General features: G+C 41.6%; 1 protein-coding gene across 3 annotated transcripts; it reads right to left on the bottom strand.

Moving 5' to 3' along the window:
* Positions 1-24,785, bottom strand: lrrc28 (leucine rich repeat containing 28). Of its 3 annotated transcripts, none has more exons than XM_080756411.1 (12): positions 24,645-24,785; positions 22,730-22,820; positions 19,845-19,947; positions 19,280-19,454; positions 17,903-17,943; positions 16,609-16,646; positions 14,988-15,125; positions 14,150-14,356; positions 11,491-11,593; positions 10,521-10,696; positions 5,367-5,526; positions 1-4,176 (listed from the first exon to the last, which is right to left on the bottom strand). In XM_080756411.1, exons 4-12 carry the CDS (start codon positions 19,445-19,447, stop codon positions 4,107-4,109), a joined length of 1,101 nt encoding a protein of 366 aa, XP_080612537.1. In that variant the 5' UTR covers positions 19,448-19,454; positions 19,845-19,947; positions 22,730-22,820; positions 24,645-24,785; the 3' UTR covers positions 1-4,106. The 3 variants fall into 3 exon arrangements, with proteins under 3 accessions (XP_080612537.1, XP_080612538.1, XP_080612539.1); XM_080756412.1 differs by having other exon boundaries at positions 19,280-19,449; XM_080756413.1 differs by lacking the exon at positions 19,845-19,947.
* Positions 24,786-26,288: the final 1,503 nt, after the last annotated feature.

Genomic DNA, 26,288 nt, shown 5'->3' with positions numbered 1-26,288 from the left:
TTAAACATCAGTGAATGTTTATTGCCAAAAGCAAAGACATTCAAATGAAAACCAAACACTCAAAGTGTTGAACAAAGCAGCAGTAACACGGACATACTGTAATTAACTGCACATATTACACACAGACCATGTTCAGGTCAGTGAAGAAATTAACTCCTTAACAAGCCTCCGTGGGACCACACAGGCTAACTGAGGGATTTACCATTCTGCCTCTATTGGTTCAAAACTTGGACGGCACTGAGTCGACTGAATGACTTCGCAACGCTCAACACGGAGACTCGCTCAAAGTCACCTTCAGGCGGCTCACCTTCGTTGGTGAAACAGAGTGCACCTTTTACAATCATACTGTACATATAGGGGGTCCCCAGCAAAATGATAATTCAACATCAAAATCCTTTAACCATACGATATACACTTCACTCATGATAAAGAATCAACTGACTGTGAGAATACGCTAATGTTCCGAATTAGTTACAATTTCACTAGAATCAGACTGTATCAAACACCTCCCCGAGATTTTAAGATGACCCTGGTTTTACTTACACAAACCAGGGGATGAGCGAGTGACGTCAGGACTTCGGCACTTGTTTGTTTCTTCAATATCAAAAACATTACATCCATGAATAGGCTTGTCACAATTATGTGGCAAATTTGTCAATCGTTTCTGTGTTGAAAATCTTCATACATTTTGTTGAAAGTATAAAAGTATTAAATGTCAGTAATTTCATTATTTGTCATATCTTCCCTGTGCATATATTTTATTACGAAGCTATGTTCCCAATGTTAAATTCCCAAAACAATTATTTGTAGGACAATTAATAGGTAACTTATCGTCAACTGTATCAACAAGCTAATTATATTTTTCTTGATAAAACTTTTTTCATTCTAGTGATTTTTCTCAGGCAGAGTTTGCTTTCTGGCTTTTATTGGACAGAACAGGTCCTGGAAATATGTTTTGAGCCGTCAACATAGTCAACTAAATGAACCCCACATATGTACTGTAGGTATCAGATGACCATGGCCAATGGTCTGCACTGCGTCATCTATGGGCATCTGAAAAAATCTATCAAACATTTTTGATATTTTTCAAAAATAGCCAGATGTACAAGCTCGCAACGTGGCACGAATTGACACTAGTGAACTAGTAGATCTGCTATTTTTGAATAGCCAACATATACATGGATAAAAGATTGTGATGTTGTATTAACTACGGTAAATTGCTGAGGACCCCACTTTGAGTACCACTGATCTGGTGAGACGTAAAGGACAAAATCAATTATCACAATATTCTTTACCAAATAACTCCAAATCGATATTGTGACAATATTATTGTGGCAATAATATCGATTACATATAAAATAAGGCGTACACAAAAAAACACAAAAATCCCACACAATGTTTTTTGGTCTATATCGGTATTAGATCGATATTACCCACACCAAATATATTATCCCCAAAATGATTTAAAGTCAAACTAGAGGTTTTTAATTTCTTCATTTGTCAAATGTCTGTCTGTGAACAGAGTAATGCTGCATATGGCTGTAATACTGATACATATGTCATCAAGTCATTTAAAGTGACAGTAATGTTCACACGGAGCATAAGGGTCCATTTGGAACCCAGAGGCTCCCTGGACCCCACTTTGAGGACCACTAATACTGTATACAGTATAGGTCCAATATATATATATATATATATGGAGTGATCCAGGGATGATGTATTTCTGTAGTCGGAAGCAGTGGGAAGTTGCACCACTAGAACTAGGCTATGTTTGAACTTGAGGTGGTATGAGGTGGTGCAACTGCATTCAGGGAAATAGGCTCTATGCACAGTGCACACAGAATAACTTTTCCTATTTCCGGGCCCCTTCCCTACTTCCTAGGTGTTACAGATGATACTAATGAAGGCTCTGTTCCATTCTGGTCAAACAGAGTCAGGGTGCTGCTACTGTGCATGTTGCTACACACTCTGCTACATCAGTGGGTGTCTTGAAGTGTCCTTGAGTGCGTTCCAAAAGGACGTGTAACAGTACATTTTAACAGCGAGAGACCAACGGCGAGCGTTGCTTGAATTCTATTGGCTATCGCTGGGCGACGTCGCCCAAAAGATGAATTATTTGGATCTTTTCGGCCGACATTCCTCCGCCCACTTTTCGACCATTGCCTGTTCGCCTGCTATCGCCTCTAACGCCAGTAGTTGCCGGGTCCCATTGACAAATAATGCAATTCCGGACTCAGAGAGTGTACAAATGGAACAAATAGACCCATGGGGTCCATTTGGTTCCATTTGTACACTCTCAGAGTTATGGGGGTCCTTGAAATTTAAAAGTTTGAGAACCACTGTACACTAAAGGCATATTCATACTCCAGTTATAGGTGATAAGGTGACCATCAAAACAGGGGGTTAGTAAAAACAGAGAGATGTGTTGGGGTGAGCAGTGAGTCGCTTATCACCGTGGCTCAGTGACACCATGTTGTAGTTTTCGGTGGTCACCTTATCACCAAAAACTGTAGTATGAATAGGCCTTAAATGGAACAGCCTTCATTAGTATCATCGATAACACCTGTGAAATAAGTAGGGAAGGGGCCCGGAAGCAAGGAAGCTAACGAAAGGAAGGTCACGTGACTCGACGCCAGGGATGCACCATGACGCTCATGGGTGGCAAACCTCCCACCGGAAGTTCGATGAAATACATGGCAGTGAATGGAGCCGGCTGGACAAGCTCATGAAAAAACACTATTTATGAACGATTGCGACCCTTGTCGCTTCAGGAATATAAAAGAAGACATATCATATATTTTTACTTGCTTTTCAATGTGCGCAGTACATCATTTTATTGAGGCATCTAAACATCCGTCTCGGAGGTATTGCGAGATTTGGTTGCCAGACAGGAAATTATGGACAGTCTTGTGGTACTTGGCACGTTCAGAAACATACTTCTTAGGTCTTTAGATACCTCTATACACAGCAGACAATAATGTGTAATATGTCTATATGTCAGAAATAATGTTTTGCCGGACGGTTAGCTCAAACGTAGCTCCACCGGCTGCCAAACCAGCCGGACGGCGTGCCGCGGGTCTCTCCCCCTTTCCTGTCTGACTACTGTTTCCCATCAATAAAAGGCATAAAAAGCCCCCCAAAAAAAACTTTAAAAAAAGAAGAAATAATGTTTTGACTCCAATGTATTCCACCCGAGTTTTGGCAGCAGTTTGCCACCCAGCGTGACGAATCTACCGGCTGGAATTGCAGGGTAGAGAAAATGATGTCAGCAACCTTTCCTCGTAATTTTCCTTGCCCGGAAGTAGGACGAGTTATTCTGTGTGCATAGAGCCCATTGTTATCACCTTCCTCGTTCTCTTGAGAAAAAGGGTTAGGGTTGTTTATTGGATTTTTGATTACAGTCAAAAATAAGAATCTTACACATTTTGTTCCATAAAATAATCTTGACAAATAAATTAACACACGTTTTAGGATTATTATTTTTTTGCTTAAATGCAATCACCAGAAGTACAAAGTTAGCCAAAACTCATGAAAAAAAACTCAGACTTGAGAGAGAACCAGGAAGTACAAAATGCTAACTTGTTTCTGGGTTTTGAGACTATAAACTCTCTATGCCACTCCAAATATGAAATAACACAATCTTCATTAATTAATTAAAGGTGATCTTCATCAGCCCTTTAGGACCATCTATCCGTCCCACTTTTAGGGTCATGGCCAACATTGGTTTGGGGGAAATCTACAGTACCTTCCGAGATGCCTTTGAGCAAGGCACTTAACCTGCAGTTTCTTTCCCCCCAGTGGAGCTGCTCTGTGGTCAACAACAGTAGAAAGAATGTGGTAGAAGTTTAAAGCAGGGTGTTGCACTCTGTCCACTTACCCCTGGATAAATAAAGGTTAAAAAAGCACATCCACTAATTAGTGGCTTCAAATCCCGTCAATCAGGCTCCACAGTCCCAACCGTACTGGAACCAAGAAGAACCACAACAGATCTAACTGCTCTCAGAACCTGCAGGACTCCCAACAAGCCTTCATCTGTCAGGGTTGTTCTGGAGAAGCGGTCAGGAACATGATGGAGGAGGTGGAGGAGCTGAGAAGAGAAGGCTGTGTCATCCTTGGAGGTCAAAGGTCCGTAGGCAGTGACTGGAGCAGCAGTAGGCCACAAAATTCACAGTGTTCCTGCCAGAGAGAGAGAGGGAGGGGGGAGAGAAAGAGAGATAGAGGGAGGGAGGGAGGGAAAGAAAGAGAGCTTGGTACAGCAGTGTGTGTGAGGTTATGTAGGTGTGTGTGTCATCATGTGTCTACAGGTATCCCTAAAAAATAATCAATCAGACACTGCTGCTCAAGTGGCCTGTGTCCACCAAGATGTTTTGTTTTCTGGGCTGAAAGCGCCATGGCGCTCGCCTGAAAAATGCCTCCAAACACCCTAAATGCCTAACCCTAACCCACCACACAGGTCTTCGTTCTGTCCCCAGAATCATGACTAAACGTGGAGAAGCAGCCTCCAACTGAAAAACAATGTCCATTCTGTGTCTGTCTGCAGCTTCTACACAGAGCAGTGAGGCCTTGAACAGGCTGTGTAAAAGAGGCTTGTGAAACCTTGCTCCCACCGATGGGTGGTTATGCACTTGAACCCTAGCCTGAAAGTACCCAAGCTTTTCTTGGCAAAGAGGGGTGGATCAAACTAGCGCTGGAAACGGACGTCGGCTCCCTATTGGTTCACCAACCTATGTGTCCGCCTCCCATCCCCGGTGCAACACAGCTGAGAACACTGATGTCACTGGATTTGGAGCGACGCCCTAGTGCACTGTTATTGGTTAGGGAAACACAAGGTTCACTCCCACTCCTATGCCACATTTCCTGGGTCGTTCCCCCAGGCTTTTTTCCCCCCTTTTGAAACAAAATCACCTGGGTCTCTGAGGCTTCTTGAACCCTAGCGTCCACATTTTGGGGCGTCATGCCATAATATACCATACTCACACGGCGCCCATGTTGGCATTTTCCTTTGAAAAAGTGCGATGGCAACGGGGTGGCATGTAATTATATTGTGGTGAATAGGTGAACATTCACCCAAAATAGCAAATCTACGTGTCGGGCAGTTGTTTTCAGCGAACAGAGGCTTAGAGGGGTAAAAAAGGAGGGGTCAGTCAAGGATAGACCGATGGGGCACCCGGCCGTAAGTGGTTACAGTGCAACTGTACTTGGTACGCTGGTACACTCTACGCCAAGTCTCTTCGCCAAGAATAGCCGATCTACTGTACAAACTCACAGAGGTTTTAGATCTATTTTTCTTGGTTAACTTTCCCCCCACCCAGCATAGGAATGCTGGGTGGGGTATTGCCGGTAATTTAGCTGTACATGTTACTCACCTGCGATGCACGCCCGCCAGGGCGGTCTCCCTCAGGGGGAAGAGTTTGGGGTAGACGATGGTGAACATGGCCTGGCTGCAGCGATGGCAGTGCCCCAGAGGACACAGCAACAGGTCAAACAGACTCTTGGGCAGCATGATGGGAGGCAGCAGCTTCAGCCCTGATGACACAAAGACAACATGCTTACAATTTACAATGTAGGCATTTAGCAGACGCTCAATCCAGAGCGAATTACAGTAAGCAAGGTAAACATGTAATTATTACATGTAAATGTAATAAATCAGAAATGCATAGAAATTGTAATCTAGGATCACAGGTAAACCAAGATCAAAACACTAGAATATCAAAACATGAATAACCTGTACATTGAAACAAGTCAAACTATAGGACGCAAGGTCAACAAATGAACCGGGCGTATACTGAAACTGGAAGTCTCAAACATACGACATGCTCTCCATTGCTAAGCTGGAACAAATCCGTCATGACAGACAGAATACACAAGTTAAAAAAAATATGGATGCCATTCCTAGCAGTGCTTGACAATATAGTTGAGTATTATGTTCTGTATATCTGGCTGCTATGGTGCATCTTTCACTATTGGAATCATGACCATCCTGCTTTCTGATAGTCATCCATCCCACCCATGTGTACCCTTGATTTTTCTGTGTTTGTGTGTGTGTGTGTGTGTGTGTGTGTGTGTGTGTGTCTTGTATCATTGTATGTAGCGTTAATCTTACTTTTCTGTCATTTGATATCTTGTATTTTCGTGTAGTGTCTTGTATTTGACCAAAAATCAAAATAAAGTATGAAAAAATAATAATAATAATGAAAATAACCTGGCATCTGTCTACATAACATGCTATCTAAAATTACATTTTAACCTTTGCATAAGCCTGCAAGGTCATCAGGGCTAGGGCAAGTGCTAGGTCGAGTGCTACAAGTATTCAGTTGAGATTGCTGAAGAAGATCGGAAGCGAGTCTGTAGTTCTAACTGCAATGGGGAGTTGGTTCCACAGTTGGGGAGCCAGAAGGGAGAAGAGTCTGGGACGTGGTTAAATGGAAAAACACACACAATGACACAATTGTCCCAACGTTCAATATGGTGGCCATTTTGATGGTCGACGCATTGGTCAATGAAGTGCTTTTCCGCGAACAGCCCTGACCGAGTCCAGCCATGCCATGTTCTTAAATTAGCCCTTTGTGTGTGTGTGTGTGTGTGTGTGTGCGTGCGCGCACGAGCGCACACGCCTGCTTGTGATACAATTACTGCAAAGAGACAGACAACAGACAGTTAACAAGAATTCCTGTGGTCTGAAGCAGTGAGTCTTCACCAGCAGATGTTATGTTGAAGCCAGCACTCCTCACTATCGTCCATGTTGGGTGGAAAGCTTTGTACTGTATGTCCAAAATCTCTTGTTAATATTTTTTCATTGGTTCAAAATTGACCTTAACCCATTTTGGGCGGGAACCCCTTTTGGTGTTGCATTATGTAATGCTTTAGCTATTACAAAAAAAATAGCAGATCTACAAGCTCATAGCGAGCCACCGAGTGTCGCCCTATGAGCTTGTAGATCTGCTATTTTTTTTAAATCGAAGAACCACTGACATAGAAACATATCTTTTTCAGAAAACTGAGAGCTACTACTGTTTTTTTTAAGTATAGTATGAAGCATAAAATTATGTTCAAGTTGTTTGTAAATTGTCACATTCTCCCTGTGAGGTTTTAGTTTACGAATACGAAACCTAAAAGGCAAACAGAAATAAAAAATGTATGCCTTAAGTTCCAATGTCAAATGACAAAAACACAATTAAATCATTAACTGTGAATTACTTGTATGACAATTCATTGTCAAGTTAAATGTCATCGTGACAGCCCTGCCTGTACTGTAGATTTGACATCCAACCTTGAGAGATTGCATTAAAGTGTACTCTGGCAGAGGCCAGGAGAAGGAACAGACAGACAGATGGTAGGGAAGGAAGGCAGGGATGTTGTCCAAGTCCTGAGTGCTTCCAGTCAGTGGGTGAGTCGGGCCAGTGGTTACAGGAGGTCATCATACAGGGTTCAGCTGAGTAACACATCACTAGCATTTATGTGTGTTTGTGCGTATGTGTGGAGCAGCCGTGGCCCATGTGTCCGTGTGTGTTTGTATTACTATATTTCTGAGGACAGCCCAAGTATAGTATACACTGACGGAGGTCCTACAGTATGCTATGACCGAAACATTTGCAGATTTCTTTCACTTTGAGCACAGAACACTTTATGAAAATATATTTTCTTAGTCAATGCCTAAGGAGTCTTCCTTAAACAAGTATTTTTCTGCCAGTTTTCCTTTCATGATTTTGAGACCACCTGCAATCAACCCTGAACCAAATATCTGCAATTTTTACACCTTTAGGCTTACGGTTAGAAATGGCAGGGAATTGTAATGGAATGCCATTCATAAAATCGCCATCCTAAAATGTTGATGTCCTCACAAGCATAGTAAGAAAAACGTGTGTGTGTGTGTGTGTGTGTGTGTGTGTGTGTGTGAATGACTGAATGTGTGCAGTACATTGTGTGTTTATGAGTGAGCAAATTGTCACTGTTGGGGAGAAACCTTATACAGTATGTCCAACTCCAAAGTACAATTACTACTGCATTTGTAGAATCGACCTCAGATCTTAATGGGTTCAAGCGAACCCTGAATATTTTCCCTTCATTTGTTGGGTATATGTGTGTGCAGTGCACATACAGTTTTCACCACTGTATTGGCGTGGATGCCATTTGAAGAGAATAGCTGTACGGTTGGCCTGCATATGACATGTGTAATACAAATAAAAGGCCTGACCTGGCGTTGACTTGAAAGCTAACTGTAACATCAAAGACCTGCCCTGGTTTCTTCATCCAGTTAGTGAGTCATTCATTGCTGTGGTCTCCAGTCTTTAAGCAGTTTTTCACAAACTCCTGCTGTCTTTGTGTCGAGTGAGTGAGTGAGTGAGTGTGACTGAGTGACAGAGAGAAAGAGAGACTGGGAAAGAATATGAGCATATGTGCATGTGTGTGCATACGTCTGTATAATTATTTAATGGTACGACCAAATTTCCCCACAAGTAAGGTAGAATTTGAGACATCAGACAATGTGAAGACCATATTTTTGGTCCTTACAAGAAAAATGGTTGTTTTACATTACAAAAAAGATAGTTTGCAGATATGTTAACTATTACACAAAAGGATTAAGTTTGTGGTTAAAGTTAGGATTGAGCATTTAGAAAATAGGGTTGGAATTATGCCTAATTCATAGCTGCGTTCCAGGCAGTGTCGCACACCAATGAAAAATTATCAACTTTTTTGGCTTTAGGCTTATGTTTAAAAATGGCAATTTTCTTTGGTTGCATAATAGTATTCATAAAATCACCGCTCTAACATGTTGAAGTCCTCACAAGTTTAGTAATATAAACATGCATGTGTGTGTGTGTCTATCCTGTTCACTGGGCATTCATCTCTCTAATAGCAGGTGCTCGTGTGTATCAGTATTAGAGTGCTGTAAGACTCCGAGACATCACCAGTTTCAATTCCCTACCGCACCTTGGTCACCGCTCACATTGCACTTGAGCACTTTTGTCTGCATTTCGCTGTGCCTGAAACCTGCTCTAAAAAATAAAACAAAACAGGTTGACTTTGAGTTGAGCTGAAAGGTAGATCAAAGGTCTGGAAGGAGATATGAACGATTCTTGTTTCCCCATCCAATGAATGAGTCATTGCTGGTGGATGAGTTTTAAGCAATTTGCCAGAAACGTAGTGTGTTTTGCTGTTTAGACGGCTGACACCTCATTATGTACCAGTTACATCTACCATCTGTTCAACAGGCCCTGCTGTCTGTGTGTGTGTGTGTGTGTGTGTGTGTGTGTGTGTGTGTGTGTGTGTGTGTGTGTGTGTGTGTGGCGGTGTCGTGTGCATGCTGTCGAAGTCAGTCGGTTATCATTGAAAACACTTTTTGAGTTGCTGTCTTCTAAGGACTCCAATTGAAAAAACATTACACCCTAATATTCAGCTAAATTAAAAATGAAAATGAAAAACATCCCGTTTGAAGACGAGATCATCTCCACTCCACTTTTCTTTTCCATTTTGTTTCTCCAGAAATAGTGTGTGGTTGTCACAGAAATCCCCAGGCATCCTGTTTTAAATCCACTGTCATCGATCAGTGGCTCTAAAACATGTTCATGTCAAAGACCCTCCAATTGAAACACAGTACAGTACAGTACAGTACAGTATTAAGCCCCCTAGTTGAAATAAATTGATGCCAGACCCCCCCCCCTCCCCCATAAAAGATCTTAGTTGTTAGATTAAATACAGATTTATATGCTGTGAGTTGGGAGACTGAATCCCATGATGTGAACAGAATCCCATGATGTGAATATCATTACATACATTCGCTCATTGGATTGGACCTTCTCACTGTTAACCACTGTCATATTGGCAGTGCATCGTGTCATGTCACATCGTTCGTGACGTGTTGTGAGCTTGAAGATCAGCTTTTTTCACTATTTTTTAAATAGGACTCAAGTGAGGTTCCGACCTCATTTTGCTGGGGACCCTCCGGAACCCCCTCAAGGAACCACGGGGGTCTCGAACAGTGAAAGGAACTGTAGTTATCAACGGTCGGGTGATCGATCGTAGTGGACATACATATTCTGTGGCTACTTAAGTTAAAAGGTAGGAAGAAATCACACCTTTGTGAAGTGAGGGGCGCTAATAGGTGATGATAATTAGGTGCAAACAGTGCCAACACAAACATTAATTCCTTTAGAGACATCTAGTGTTGTAGCACACCTAAGGAATGCCACCCGTCCGCTCTCACTCTACGGTGCTTGTTTCCTTTCCAGGTTATTCAGGAAGGTTGGGGCTTTTGTTCTGAGCTTGTAGATGGATTATTTTCACTACTTCTTAAACAATTGTTTTCTAATGTCTTAGACTTTCTTTTATTTCTTCCTAAAATTACAGAAAACGTATTTGAAGTTTGTAAATTCATGAAATTGCTTGTTTTTTTTGTTCTAAACGTTTTTAAATAATAATTTAAAACTAAACAAAAAATAAGGGTCCCATAAAAATGTTTCTGCGGCGCACAAATGGGTCCCGACCCAGTGTTTGGGAACCAGTGCCACAGATGGAGTTACCGTTGGGGTTGTTTTGGTATGAGCAGTGCAGTGTCCTCATTGCCAGCTCCTCCAGTGGGACCACGCGGTCCGACTCCAGCCCGATGGCTTTGACCTCGCCGGGCAGCGGTACCGCCACCTCCCCCACGAACAGACACAGAGACTGGCTGATCGACTGCTGCGGCGACATACCACACCTATACACACGCACACACACACACACACACGTGTTAATTTTGTTAATGTTTGTCGACTACCATTTTTCACTGACAAAAACTAAATAAAAACTAAGCTACGATGACTAAATAGGAGATAACCACTGGAGAAGAGATCTGGTAGAACTTTATGTCCTTTGTTATGTCATGTGTTGATTGTCCTTTTGTGCCAGGGAAACAAATACATCTTCAATAAAAGAAATACAACACACCAACATAGCCAACGCAAAATGTATGCTTATCAACAATAAATAAATATCAGCTACTGCCATCGGTTAATGTCAGTTTTATTTGCCGATACAGATATTGACCGATAACGGCAAATATGGCCCCATACTGATATGTGGCCGATACATCCCTACTAATAACCCTGACTCTGGCCACTTACACTGGACAAATCTCCTCACCATTTTACCAGCTATCTACTCCTAATTCTATTATAGTCACAGTCGTTCTAAATCAAGATAGAATTAATTAATTTGAAATTGATAAAATTGTCTCTGTTCAGGTGGAAACCTCACATCACTCAACTGTTACTTTTCAGGATTAAAAAAAACAGCAGAAGTAGCAAATCTACCAGCTCAAAATGTCTTACGATTTGAGCTTGCAGATCTGCTACTTTTGATACTTCTGTGGGATACTGTAGTGTGATCCAGTAGGCCGCTAATTTTACGAAAAAACAAACACAAAAACATGAAGATAGGAGGTTTCTGCCCGACAGCAACGATATACTAACTGCATACAAGTAATATGATACTGAGATAAGTGAGTTGTACCCGCTGCAGCCGATGACCTTGTTGTACAGGTAGGAGGGAAGGCCTTTCAGATGGACGTTGTTGTCAACAAAAACAAACTGCAGCTCTCTGGACCGACCCAGGTCTGAAACACACACGCACACACACACGCACACACACACGCGGTAAGGGCTAGTGTATTCAATTCATTAACTAGGCAAGACAAAAAAGGTGCGTGAGCGACTGAGCGTAGCAGCAGATATATATACCGTTACTGTACATGATATGCTATGGACTTATTCTGTCCTCTGACTAAACTCTGCGTGGAAAGCCCCTGTAGCAATTATCAACCGACAGTGAGCGAGAGAAAGCCTTTGAAGACGGATCAACCAAAGCAGGGACTGCGTGTGCGTGAAGTGCAAACACACACAGATGACTCCCATAACCCCCGTGTTACAGTACGCTCCCCACAGCCCTATTAACATGATGGGTTCATTATGCTTCCAGTTGGGCGTACTGTACAGCATTATCGTCTTTGTCTGCCGGGTGGAAAACTCATAATCCGTTTGTTACTTTTCAGGATTCAAATGTAGCAAAAGTAGCAGATCTACAAGCTCGAAACCAAGCTTGTGGATCTGCTACTTTTGATGCTTGCGTGACACTGTAGTTTGATCAAGTAGTCAAGTACGGCATTGATTTACAAAAGGTTATAGAATATGGAGATAAGAGGTTTCTGCCCAACAGCGACGATGTCCTCAGGCCTCTCTCTCTGAGCGCCTCTCAGCATGGGGGTCTCCTGGCACCTGCTACGTAACCACGGTAACCACCTCACCACCTCACCACCCACTTCCACATCGTGCCCATCCCCCTTACTATAGTTGAGAGGACATCCCCCTCAGGATGTATGCACACGCACACATATGTTTGTATAACTATAGTTGAGAGGGCATCTACAAGCTCCTTGTAGATCAGCTATTTTTCCTGCGCACCATGCTTCCATAGAATGCTGCCTATTTTGTGCATAAAATAGGCAAACATGAAACATCCCGCAAAAATAGACAATCTACATTCTACAAGCTCGTTGTGAGGTTGTAGATCTATGTTTGGCACAGACTCACAGAGACAACTCCTACACTTCCAAGTGCCTGTCAGGGTGGGGCGTCAGGGTGCCCGTCAGTGTCAGGGTGGGGCGTCCCCAATTCAAATAGGATTATTTTGGGTGGTCACGGCAAGAAACGTTTGTTGTTCTAGAATCTAGACTAGAGGACAGTGACATCAATCTGTTTCACTCCATCCAGCGAACCACCGGTCAGCTGCATCCATATGTCCACCAATCAAACTGACAGCTTCACTGCTACTGAACTGCTATTGATGAGTGTCAGTAGCGACACAGTTGACCTATGACCTCTGACCTACATGGGGTGGGGGCGCGACCTAGAGGTTAGAGAAGCAGGCTCATGACCTAGAGATCACCATTAGTCACCATTACCAGAACAGTGGGCACAAGACAGTGAGGGACGATTGGTTTTCTCCTCCATCAACATTACCGGGGAAAATAAAAAGGATAAAAATATATATCTAGCCATTACATTTTCCAAATATAGGAGGGAAAGTTAAAGGCTGCATGATTTATTTATTTTTTATGAAAAAAAAATTGGCAAACTCAGTACTGCCTAACTCTTTATTTAATGTTTTATTGCACTTTGTATTTCTCCATGACACCAGCAGTCTGCTACTGAATGACACAACTAAAGACCAATTTGTCAAACTCCCCCCAAGTTGGTCAATAACACCAGTATTGGCCAGATCACTAGAGAGTGACCAATGCATCTGCTTGGCTGATAAATTGGCCATTATTTGACTTTTCTGATGACATTGCTCAGACGATTTTAACCACTCGTCCTGATTTTAACCACTTTCAACCAGGCGTTCTTATTTGGGCATTTAGTTCATTTCTGACCCAGAAAGTCGAGTCATGTCGGTGGTTCAAACTTGGGGACCCCCAAATAGATATGAATTTGGCCAAGGACCTCCATTTGAAAATGTTTTGTATCAGTGAAGATTTATGTTTACAAACTAAATTATTAAAAATGTTATATTATAATATTTTCAAGATTTTTCCAACATTTTCAAAAATAGCAGATGTACAAGCAGATGGACAAGCTCGCAGTGCGGCACGAGGTGAACAACCACACCCCACCCAAGGACCCCAATATGAGAACCAATGCTCTACTCAGCGGGTACAGGAGGGAGGCAGATGACATGGTGTCATGGTGCTCCATCCAACAACAAAACCGGAACTCAAAACTAGCAAAACTGTGGAAAAGGTCAATGACTCCACCCACGCACCCGCCCTGGAAAAGAAAGGTGTCACGACCTCAAATGGGACAATCACATCACCGGCACCTAAAAAGGATGTACTTCCTCAGCCCTCCTCAACGTCAGCCCACCACCACGCACCACCACCACCACCCATCATCCCGGTCCAGTTCTACATGCATCCCCACGTCCTCCAATCTAGTAGATAGTTCACTGTCATTTCACTCATTACAGTTTCACCGTCAGTTAATGCTTCATATCCATAAGAGTAAAATAGCCGGGCAGTTCTAATATGCCACGAAGCTATTGAGAAGCTATAAGGGCAGAGAAGTGAGACAGGTAGTACTACTAATCTAGAGGCAGTGAGACAGGCAGTACCGACCTAAGGGCAGAGCGGTGAGACAGTTGGCAGCCATAGACAGCTCGTTGAGGCTGTGCAGCTGACACAGCTGTCTGGGCAGCAGTTGGAGGCGGTTGCGGTCGGCGGTCAGACACTGCAGGGACAGACACTGGTGCAGCCTCTCTGGCAGAGACATCAGCAGGTTAGTGGACACGTCCAGGGTCTCCAGCTCACGCAGCTCACCTATCTCTGCAGAGAGAGGGTGTAGAGAGAGCGAGAGAGCGAGAGAGAGAGAATAGACAGGGTATTTTCAATCAGTGATCACTCACGCGCATGTGCACGAGACGTAGCTCTCCACTAGTTACAATATCCACAGTACATACTGAGCTGTTCTGAGCACGTTAATGATGACACAACCAGATGTTTATGGAGAACATGTACAGCCGTCTGCAACAGCAATAGGGCTGTCACCATCATGACATTTCACATGACGATTAATAATGATAACCAATAACTATTTGTGTTTCTTGTCATTCTTGGAACATATAGAAATTCCAAATTCCATTGCACAGGGCAGATATGACAAAAAACCTAAATGACTGATATATTTAATAACTTTATACTTTGAAAAACATTAATCACATCGCGACACGTTGTGAGTTTGTAGATCAGCTATTTCCTTTTTTAAATATATAAACATCTTTCAACATGGAATCGATTATGATGATTATACAAAAATAATTGTGATTAATTGATACATTGTAACTGTTGTACGTTACCTGGGGGAAGGATCGGAGCTGGTTATTGGCCAGTCTCAGGTGTACGTTACCTGGGGGGAGGGATCGGAGCTGGTAATTGGCCAGTCTCAGGTGTACGTTACCTGGGGGGAGGGATCGGAGCTGGTTATTGGCCAGTCTCAGGTGCCGCAGCGACCTCAGCCGACCAATCTCTGGGCAGATCACCTGCAGGGCGTTGTCACTCAGGTCTAAGGACTGTAGCCTGGCCAGGTTCCCTATGGCTGGGGGAGACCACATCCACAGAGGGCTGTTAGCAGTGTTGCCATGTCTGCTTATTAGAAGCTACTTTGAAGCTTATCTTTCTCTAAAGTTGCTTATAAATATTGGTAGTTGCATTTTTGGGCTTGTTTCAAAAGTGTACAAGCTTATTTGGGCTTGCCTTGTTTTTTATTATTAGTAAATCAGTGGTTCTCAAATATTTCAATGTCATGGACCCCCAAATTAATATGTATTTGTCCCAAACCCTAGTCTGAAAACATTTCATGCCAGGGAGAGCCTCATGCCAGATTTGTGTTGTTAGAATGTTAAATTGTTATTACTAGCCCTTACCCGTTGTGAGATATTTGCCATGGGTGCGTTTTCGCATTTTTCATTCACTAATAAATTCATTGTTCATTTATAAGTTGTTAAATTGGAAAAGGGGCTTCGTTAAGACCTCCATATTATTATGGTCAATGCCTGTGTGAAAAGTGGGAGCGATTGGTGCAGGCGGTGAGTAGATACGGCGATGTTTCTGACACACAGACAGACAGACACACACACAGACAGACACACACTCAGACATTGACTGAATTATAGTATGATGATGATTATTATTTCAAGATTTTTTGAAAATAGCAGATCTACAAGCTCACAACGTGTCCCATTGCGATGTGTTGTGAGGCTGTTGATCGAAGTACTCAGTTTCTAGGTTCTCATGTGGTATAATAATAGTCGCTTCTTTCTCACAATATCTGCCAACACTGGCTGTTAGCCGCTAGCACTTCACTTCCATTCACAACATATGGAGCAGTCACACCCACAGGGCGTTTGCTTCACTTCGCTTCCACATACAGTCATAAATGTTGGAAATGTTTGGTTTCCCCCAGAATTTGAATGCTGGGGTTCAAGTGATCGAACATGGAATTGGGAACTTAAAATCGAAATATTTTTCGTGGATTAGGCAAATCGCCGTGACACGCAGTCATACCAATTTTAGACAGGTGTCAAATGACTAACATCTTTTTTTTATTATTATTATCATTGAAGCAGTTTTGTTGTCTTTACTGTGTCAAATAAAAATGCACTCTTTCAAATTATGTAAGATGATGAGCTGTACAATGTTAAAATAATGTACAAGGTTAAAGGGAAACATTATTAGCAATATAAAAATAAAGAGGGCCAACTATCCCAATAGAAAAATATGACTTTGTAATTTGGTATAATGGTTTTGATTTATTTTTATCATAGACGCTGAACATGTGTTTTGTGTTGAAGATGATGCGATACGTGTGGTCCGTGTGGATTTGTTGATGTAAAACGTTATGCATTTCCTTTCGGAGATTAACTGAGGCTATGATGGTATGTTTGGCCAAAGGAAAAAAGAGAGAGTATAATTAATTTGTGTAGGTGGCCATGGAGGGATGGGATAATAGTATGTTTTAATGATGTATATAAAAAGTTAAAACATAAACAAAAGATGAAAAGAATAAATAACACACTCACCCTCAGGAATCATGGCTATGTTGTTTGAGTGCAGATACCTTCAATAAATAAATAAAAGTTGGAATATGAAAATCTATAAATGACAGCGATTACTGTATATATACTAAATAGTAAATAAAATGGTAAATGGTGCATTCATATCGCTTTTATCCAAAGCGCATTACATAGATATTCAACCATTCACACACACATTCATACACCTATGGAAGGAGGAAACCGTGCAAGGCACCAACCTGTACATCGGGAGCAATTAGGGGTTCAGAGTCTTGTTCAATACTAACTCTGGGGGAGCCCGGGATCGAACTGGGAATCTTGCGGTTGACATCCGGCCGCTCTACTGGCCACTCTACCTCTGAGCCACTTCCGCCCTAATCTGAGTTCCCAGAAGTACTTCTGCCCTATACTACTACTACTACTACTACTACTATACTATTCTTATTATTATACTACAATTAGTAGTGGTTACATTCAATTCATTGGTCAACGCTTCAAAATATGTTGAGAGGTTTCAGTCTGTACCAACTTACTTGACTGACACCTGTATAATATGGTACATCTCTGTCAATGTGTGTTATTGTTTGTGCTCTACTGTCTGCAGTGCACTATATTTTGCCACATTGCTCACTCTACATGAATCCCTACATGCTAGTTTATTTTTTGCCCATAATCTTTATTTGATATTATCCTCGTTGTGCATTATTTTAAATGAATTTAACTGAGCTGCATGTTTTTGTATGAACGTTTCACTACAAATGAAGATTATTGTGCCGTGATTAATATACCGATTCTGAACATTATTATTCTTTGATTCTGAACACAGTGTTCTAGTGACACCTGCTGGACATTAAGTGAAAGTGCGCCAACCGGTTTGCTATTGTACTGTGTCTTTCTCATATCTACTTATCTACTATATCTACTAACATTAACATTTTCTTCATCACCATCACTCAACATTACAGCACTCAAATAGACACATTCATTGTAAATCAATAATCAATGTGTAATGTGTGATGAATTCCTGTTCTGTTCTTTGACTATAACTAGAAGTGTCTATTTGTATGTCTCTAAATGTTTTGATGAATTGAACAAGGTGGACCATCTTGTAAACAAATGTAATGCTTAATTGGGTCGTCCACTCATAGTTAACAGTCTTTGTATTGAGTTTGTGCTTGAAATGTACTGTAATTCTGCAAACTGTTAATAAATATTTCAATCAATCAATGAATCAATCAATCACTTGTAATGTGTGCTTCATACACAGATAGACCATTGACTGTGCAGTGAATAGACTCACAGTTCAATCAGATTGGGGAGTTTCTGTGCAAGATTGTCCGGCTATTAGAGAAAGAGTTGACAGAACATAGAGAGATTTTACTAACATAAATACCCAGTAAACATTCTCAGTATTTATCTTAGCTATAATATCACATAATCATATATAAATACTAGTATGGATATATAAAGTATATATGTCAGGCAGAAACTATTCTCCATATTTCAAAGGACAATTGAAACAGCGGTTGAAAGATAAATAAATGTATAAGACATGCTTATACTTTTAGACTAAGGCACTCATTTATCAACACGGCGTACGCCGGAATCACCGCAATTTTCAGCATTTATCATTCCAGTATGAACTTGAACTTTGGCGTGCGCCCGACCAAATATCACGTCAGGTCGGGAGCTGTCGTAAGCTTTGTCCTCACCTGTATTTGTAAAAAAAAAAAAGGAAAAAAAGCGAAGCAGCATTGACTGACCAGCTGACACAGGCATCTAAACATATGTTTTCACTCCTAAAATGTATAAAACTAATAAATAGCATATATACATGTGAAAAGGCATGTCATATTAAATTGGTAGGAATAGTTTCATGCCAGGAAAGGCATTGGAGGGAGACTAGCGTCACTCGAATGCCAAATGTGCCGAGCCAGTGCAAGTGGGGACTGCATCCACCATCGGGACTTGTGAGATCGGAGATAGGTATTAACCCAGCCAGCCCACCAGCCACCACCACCAGTACCACTGTACCCCACACGTTAATGACTTTTAGACTACGCATTCATATAATTGAGCCACTGCAGAAGGCTATCTAATATAGACTGTCATAAACGTGCATGGTCACAGTGTCACGGACTACAGTGACAGAGACAGACAGGACAGGAGGAGGAGATGCAGCTATGCGTGTGTGCGCGGTTGTCACAGGCTGTGCACGTCCAAACTCATTCCAATGACATGTGAGCTATTTAATTCATGGTTCACAGTGACAGGTTCAGGTTTTTTACGAAATGGGATGAAAATTAAATGTCACGATTATTGTGGCAAAATTAAAGATATTATTGTGATAAAATATGCTTAAAACTTAAATTGCCACTGCTGTTAACCACTTCGCCAAAAACATGTGTTGCAATACGCTGTGAGCATGTAGATCAGCTATTTTTGGCAAATTGATTTGTGTAGAGTGAAATAAGAACATACTAAATGCAGTCTTTACAGGTCCGTTTTATCAAGTATAGATGGTTTATTGCAACACAATAAATTTAAATCTCTGCGATATGATTAGTGATACTATTTATTATCGTCCGCTCCCTAATGAGAATGCATTACACCTGTCTTGTGTTCATTAATGTGCACTGTCCCAAACAAACAAATAAACAAAGTCAAGTTAAAGTACCAGGGTTGTCAGGGAGTTTCTCTTCATGTACAGTCTCTCCAGGAACTGCAATCCCTCATCCTTCAGGAGTTCCACAGGGAACTTGTTCAGGTTCCTGTAGTTAAGGAACAGGTTCTTGTGCCTCTCCTGTTTGGCCATGGAGATCGTCTCATGAAGCTCGGTGGCCATATCTGCCCTGCAGAGGCAGACAGCATACAGAAACATGTCATTTCACAGTTTTTACATTTCATATCATTATCAAGAAGTTCAAGAACCAAAAATAAGTATTAAACTACACAACAGTAACAGGAAGGCTCGCCCCAAAACATACCCGTTACATTTTGGCATAGTTTTACTGAGGTTAAGTTTAGGAATAAGGTTAGGTTTAGGGCTTTAGGAATAAGGTTAGGTTTAGGGCTTTAGGCATAGTTTTACTGAGGTTACATTTAGGGTTAGGATTAGGCATAGTTTTACTGAGGTTACATTTAGGGGTAGGATTAGGTTTAGACATAGTTTTACTGAGGTTACATTTAGGGTTAAGATTAGGTTTAGGCATAGTTTTTACTGAGGTTACATTTAGGAATACCTGGTGGCGACCGTTCTGAGGTCACCAGGGGCGAGTGCGTTTTGTGGCGAGCGTTCTTGTATTCGTACCCCTCTAGACCAGAAAGCACACAGGCTGGGCCAGGCTAAGAAAAACCAAATTTAAACAAATTTAAAGTTGCATGTTCAGTGCCAATAAACATTAAATCGTTATTTGTGTGAGGATTAATCATCAACTTCAATATGACAGCTCCAAACAGGGTAGAGCAGAAAAGCAGCAATAGTCTGGGGTACCGGGACCAGATTTTGAGAGCCACAAAATGTGATCTGTCTCCACTTCAATAATTCAGACAGATTTTACTACTCATGTCATGTTCTCCCCGTGTCCCCGACCCCTAAGCCAAATTCCAATACCGCAACTTTCACACTCGCTCACTCCCCTCGCGTCCTCCACTCGCTCCTCGGCTCCGCCCCCAGCGAGGAGGAGAGGAGGAGGAGAGGATTCGATGCGAGGACAGAGTGGTGGTCGAATTTTCCTCTAGAATCGGAATGTACTACACTGTCATTTCAAAGCGACGGCACATTCCGCGATCACTAATGACGTGTATCAATTCAATTCAATTCAAAGGGCTTTATTGGCATGGGAAAACATACGTTTACATTGCCAAAGCAAAAGTGGTGGAACAATACAGTGTCACACAGCTGGATCACTGGAACTCCGAACAGAGCCGAGGCCAATGTGTATGTATTGGTAACATGTGCAAGGCAAGGCTATTTATTCCTGAAATAGTGAATAAGCGCCAGGATGCGCACACGTATAAATCACCCCCCCCCCCTCCTCCGACAGTCATTGCAAATAACGGACACTATAACAGGAATTAGGTATAGTCTCTCTGACTTACATATTCAGTTAAGTCCACATATGAATAAATACATTTTTGTCACCGTCATTCATAGCAGTCTGTGCATTCAGGCATGCACAGAGATAAATTAACTATAGCTTTTGAGGTGCGCACAATATAGCCGGCCTAATTTATATATCCTACTTTTATTATGCTTATATCACACAACGCAATAAAGCCAGTGGCTTGTTGTGGTTCTTTCACTTTCACATATGTAGGCTAGATAGGCTACTTTATCATTCTGAAGCTCTATTCATTCAGCGAAAATGTGTCTCTTCAACAAACAGCAAAGCTTTTTAGTGTGTGTGCATGCACAGTACGTGCATGTGTGTGTTGGGTCAGCGACTCAGCAGCTAGTGGATGGGGGGGGGGGGGGGTGCATAGTATCGGGTTTCAAGCAGTGTTTTCTGTGCCACATGTGGAGGAGGCGGACTTATGTCACTGGAGAAGGAAAAAAACATGTACAGTAGGCCTACACGTGATGCGGAAATATGCTGCGAGGAGACAAAATACCCCACTGAGCCTGCACCTGATGTACACTCGCTCTATGCGGTCTCGGAGAGCCCACTCGGCTCCACTCTCCTCCTCGATGGAGCACTTTAACAATTGGAACGTTAACCATTTCCGGGTCACGTGACGCTGGAATGACCCCGAGTGACCGAGTGGGAGTGAGCGAGTGGCCGAGATTTTGGGTATTGGAATTTGACTCTAGTACCGTCACAAGAAACATGCAGTAAACCTAGGCCCTCATTTATCAACCGTGCGTACGCCAAAATATGGGTGCATGCCGAAATTACCGACATTTTCGGCATTTACCATTTCCGCCAAAGCTTGAAATTGAACTTGAGTAGGAGAAAAAGTCACGTCTGGTCGTGAGCTGTCGTACGCTTTGTCCTCACCAGTTTTTCTGTCGTACACAAGCGGAGCAGCATTGTCTGAACTGCTGACATGCTGTCACAGGCATCTAAACATTATGTTTTCACTCTTAAAATGTATAAAACTAATAATACATGTGAAAAAGAAAAAAATTGTAAAGGCATATGAAATTGGTAGGATGTTTCCAAGTGTGCAAGCAATTAAAATCACGCAATTAAAAACAATGTTGCAAGTCATATAAGCCATTTAAACAGTGTTTTGCATGAGCGCAAACCCGACGCTTAATTACGTCGCTCGAATGCCAAATGTCATCCCCGGCCGTTAGGTGTGAAGTGTGGACAGTTTGGGCGACCATTTAAAACAAAGGCGGCTTGCATGCTGTGGTTTACTAACCAGAAAGGCAAGCGAGGTGAGAGGAGAAACAGACAGGGTAGGCCTTTATTTAATTCATGCAGGTGTTCGTTCTTTATATATTTAAGATACAATAACACACCAGATGGGCTTGCAAGTTGCGTGTGCGTGCGTGCGCCTGTGTGTGTGTGTGTATGAGAGGGGGGGGGGGGGGGGGGTGAGGCGGGCAGCAAGGGGAAACTTTATTTGCTTTTTTCATTGTGTAACTATAGGTTAACATGCGTTGTTTGGTCGTATTGCAGTATTGCATGTCGCAAAAACGAGGGCAAGGCTTGATTTCATAGGGCGTGCCAGATAGATTTCAGCCGTCACATTTATTAACGTCAGAACGAAATTAAGGAAGACGTGGGTGTACTACGAAACCTGCACTCGAATCTGTGGCAGATTTTACACTCAATTGATAAATGAGGGCCCTAGTCTCTATACTTATTACTGCCTCCCCCTGGTCAGCCGGGGCGCCTGATGGAGGGCAAAGGAACTGGTCGGAATAACGTGTTCCTTCAACACGCTAGGTCCTACTGGGGAAACTCTCCCCTATCAGGTGATAAGAAGCGGTCTGCTCACTCCTCATGCATTGAAGGAAGCATGAGCTCAGTTCGGTGCTCTTCCCAGGGTGCAGAGAGAGAGAGAGTAGGGGTAGGGCCGAGGATTACAGACATTAAGACAATTGGCACCGGTTGAAAAATGGCTTACAAAATCGTAGGATCAAAAATGTAAGGAAAAATAAATGGTTACTCACACTCACTGCTCTTTGGCTTTTTGGATAAATCTTTAAAACGTCCCCATCCAATTAGGGGATTTGATGATGTCGCCTTCTGCCTATAGCATCCCTGACACAAAACAAGAGCAGCACAAACTTAAAAAACTAAAGTATTTAATCCGTTTTTAATTAATGCAACCATCATCGTCTGTGGCATTGATTTGTTTGTGCATTCTTCTTCGATGCCAATAAAACAGCAGTCAGTGTTTTGATTGAATCATACGAAATCATAACTTTCCCAATAATTAAACCAACCAAGTTGGTTGGGTTCAATTATAGGACAATTTACCAATAATCAGTCCTAATGAATAGAAATGATGAAATTCCAGCTTTTTAAAATCAATGATCAATTATTCATCCTACTGTGTATGTGTAGTATTTACCTCTATTCATAGGATATACATTAGATTAGATTTAGATGTCTTTATTATCCACAAGAGAAAATCGTTTTCCTCTGGTCAATACATATATTAAAGACAATATACAATACAATTACAATTTACAATTTAGGCATTTAGCAGACGCTCTTAATCCACTTACATTAAGCAAGAACAAAAAAGCATGGGAATACATCACATAAAGACATTTATCATGAAACATGCGTAAGCTAAGAAAGTAACAGTGGAATATCTATAATGAAACTATACATATAAGCTATACATCTATACTACTATGCTACACATATGTACTATGACGTGCTATGACTACATACAATGCACTTATGCTGTCTACATAACATGCTATAAGTCTGTATCAAATGCTATCTAAGTCTACAGAATTGCTATCTAAGGGGGTGGGGTAAGTGCTATGGGCCATGATGGAGTCTGAAAAGGTGGGTTTTCAGACTACGGCGGAAGATTGGGAGTGATGCTGCAGTTCTGACTGCAATACATATATACACCATAAGTACTTAAATTCTATAAAAGGTAAGCTAATTCTAAATTTAAGTCTTAAGAAAAGCAATGGACATTGCCACACTTGTGGAATGGAATGGCCATAATGTATTTGTGTCGTTGGTTGATTTCCTGTTTTTAGCTATATAGAAGAGTTTATTTGTACATCTCGAATTGCTATGATGAATTGAACATGGTGGGCCCTATTGTAAACAAACAAGTGTCGTCCACAGTTAACAGTTTTGTATTGAGTTGTGCTTGAAATGTACTGTAATTCTCCAATCTGTTAATAAATTCATCAATAAATCAATATTGAGTGGTGGAGGAAGTAGGCTACTCACATTTTGTACTTGAGTATAAGTACCAAAGCCTAATGTAGAAATACCCAGTTACAAATAAAAGTCCAGAATTGAACATTTACTTGAATAAAAGTACAAAAGTATTTGCATTCAAATATACTTAAATACTGAAAGAAAAATTACTATAGTCACTATAGGCTATTTTCAAATAGCCTAAGTAATAGTATACATAGGGCTGAAGTGGCTAAATAATTTGTTTTGTAATAATAATCATTAAATATCTACAAACTGTACAAATGAAGTAACTACTTCAGTATTAGTCAAAATAAAAGTGCAGTACACGCACACGCACACAGGACAACTCGGTAAAATGGCACGGTCATTCATAGCCCTGAAACATGACTGTCATGATCCGAGCGTCATGTGAACCATGGCTAGGTCATTCAGTGATGTTAATATATTGTGTCGCTGGTATTATCTTCTAGGCTGATCTTTGAACCGTGAAATAAAATCATATTTAGTGCATCAGTTACTAGTATTTCCTTGCACAACAACTGCGCATGTTTCATGTAATAATTTAAGCATATACATAATGTTTTTGGATCAAAGCACAGCATGGTAACATCAACCGTTAGCTAACAATACAGCTTCATTTTGCTGTGATAGTACAACATCCTCATAAAACAGACTTCATGACTTTACCTGAAATGTCCAGCATCACTTCAGACAATAGTTTATTTTGATTTGCCCTCATGAATATTACAATCTATTTACCCCCAGCTGAAGCTAACGGACTACTAGGTAGCTAATACTAGCTATAGCTTGAGCAACAAACGTAAACAACGTGTGACGTCATCGTCCAGGCGACAACGGCGCCCGCTGGTTGATGGGAGTTGAAGTTTTTAATTATTTAATTATTTAAAAAAACTAATTAAATTTTAGACATAGACGTCACATAATAAATATGATTTTACACACTCAGTCTCACCAAAAATGTCCAACACATAACTTATTTTAACACTTAAATCACTTTATAACTTGCTTTTAATCGGTATAATTAGGTTACTTTTAATACATAGGATGATAGGACCACAATGGACTAGGGCTTTTTGTATAGCATCATTGTATAATCGCACTGCTGTAGGCCTTTTTTTGCAAACTATTAATAAAGGATTAAATCAATCAAGGGGCCAATGCCGAAGGGACTTTATTGCATTTTTTTCTTTTCTCTTCTCCTTCCGCCAAAAATAGCAGTTCTGGCTATTCCGTTTTTCACGAAACTTGGCAATATGGTAGAGGGCTATACTAAACGGTGAGGACGCGAAGCCCATTGACCATTGGCCAAAGGGTGGCGCTATAGCACTCAATTTAAAATGCTAACTTTAATAGCTCATGAACCGTTTGGCTGTCAGCAATACAACTTCGATACACATATGGGTCTCTTCATGCCGAGGACGAGGTAGCCGCATCCGCCTGGGTGACAACAGACTGCTGGGCGAGCGCTGGCGCTTTGGAATGGGGGATCAACATATGGAATGAATTCTCTACTGGCCATATATGGAGCATGTCTTGAGTGTACAGGGTTTGATGAGGTCAGATCAACATATGGAATTTCAGAACAGGTCATCTCATATGGAGATCTAAGGGTGGCAGCGGGGTACAGTGTCTTGAGTGTACAGGGTTTGATGAGGTCCCAGGTAGGGGCCTTAATTTTCGGGCCTGTTGAGAAGGTAACTTTGGGGAAGGCCCGTCCAGAGGTAAAATGAGCAGGCTCCTGCTGTTAGGGTCTTCAAGGTGTTTTTGTTGACCAGTGAGGAGATCCTGTAGTTAGTGTACAGGAATCTTATTCTCCACATAATAGTAGGCTAGCTGTTACTGTATAACTGTTGTCCATATAATATGGACATTACCCGAAACCAACAGTAGGGGGTAGCAATACACCAACTGGCTAAATCATCTTGTGTTGCATCTATTTGTAAATTATCAATAAACCAGCATTTATGGTACTAACAATCTGCCTGGGGACTCAGAGTAGTGCTTTTCACCTAGGCGTCACCACTCACCAGAGTTCTAGGAGCTGCGGCCTTTTTGAAACTAGCTCCTCACCCTAGTACACACGTCTTCCACTCGGTTTGAGCATATATATATAAATAATAGACGGTGCCGTCTCTATTATTTATATTTTATATATGTATGCTCAAACCTGGCTCTGGCTCAAACCAAGTGGAGGGCGAGTGGCAGACGCAGTACAGTCTATGGTCTATGGTGGCGAGGGGGTAGTTTAAAAAAGGAGGCAGGCTTTCCACCTCAGAGAAGAAGAACATATTAGTTACCCACAATGCAGTT

The sequence above is a fragment of the Protomyctophum bolini genome (genome assembly GCF_963924005.1).
Source record: "Protomyctophum bolini genome assembly, chromosome: 1".
Taxonomy (NCBI): Eukaryota; Metazoa; Chordata; class Actinopteri; order Myctophiformes; family Myctophidae; genus Protomyctophum; species Protomyctophum bolini.
The sequence above is the reverse complement of the archived record's forward strand: the minus strand, read 5'-3'. Positions and strand labels throughout refer to the sequence as shown.

Coding starts and splice junctions, on each gene's coding strand:
- lrrc28 (XM_080756411.1), bottom strand. CDS start 19,447: ATGGCCACCGAGCTTCATGAGACGATCTCCATGGCCAAACAGGAGAGG. Junction 15,126..16,608: donor CATAGCCATGATTCCTGAGG/GTGAGTGTGTTA, acceptor GGTCTCCCCCAG/CCATAGGGAACCTGGCCAGG. Junction 4,177..5,366: donor CTGGCGGGCGTGCATCGCAG/GTGAGTAACATG, acceptor TCTCTCTGGCAG/GAACACTGTGAATTTTGTGG.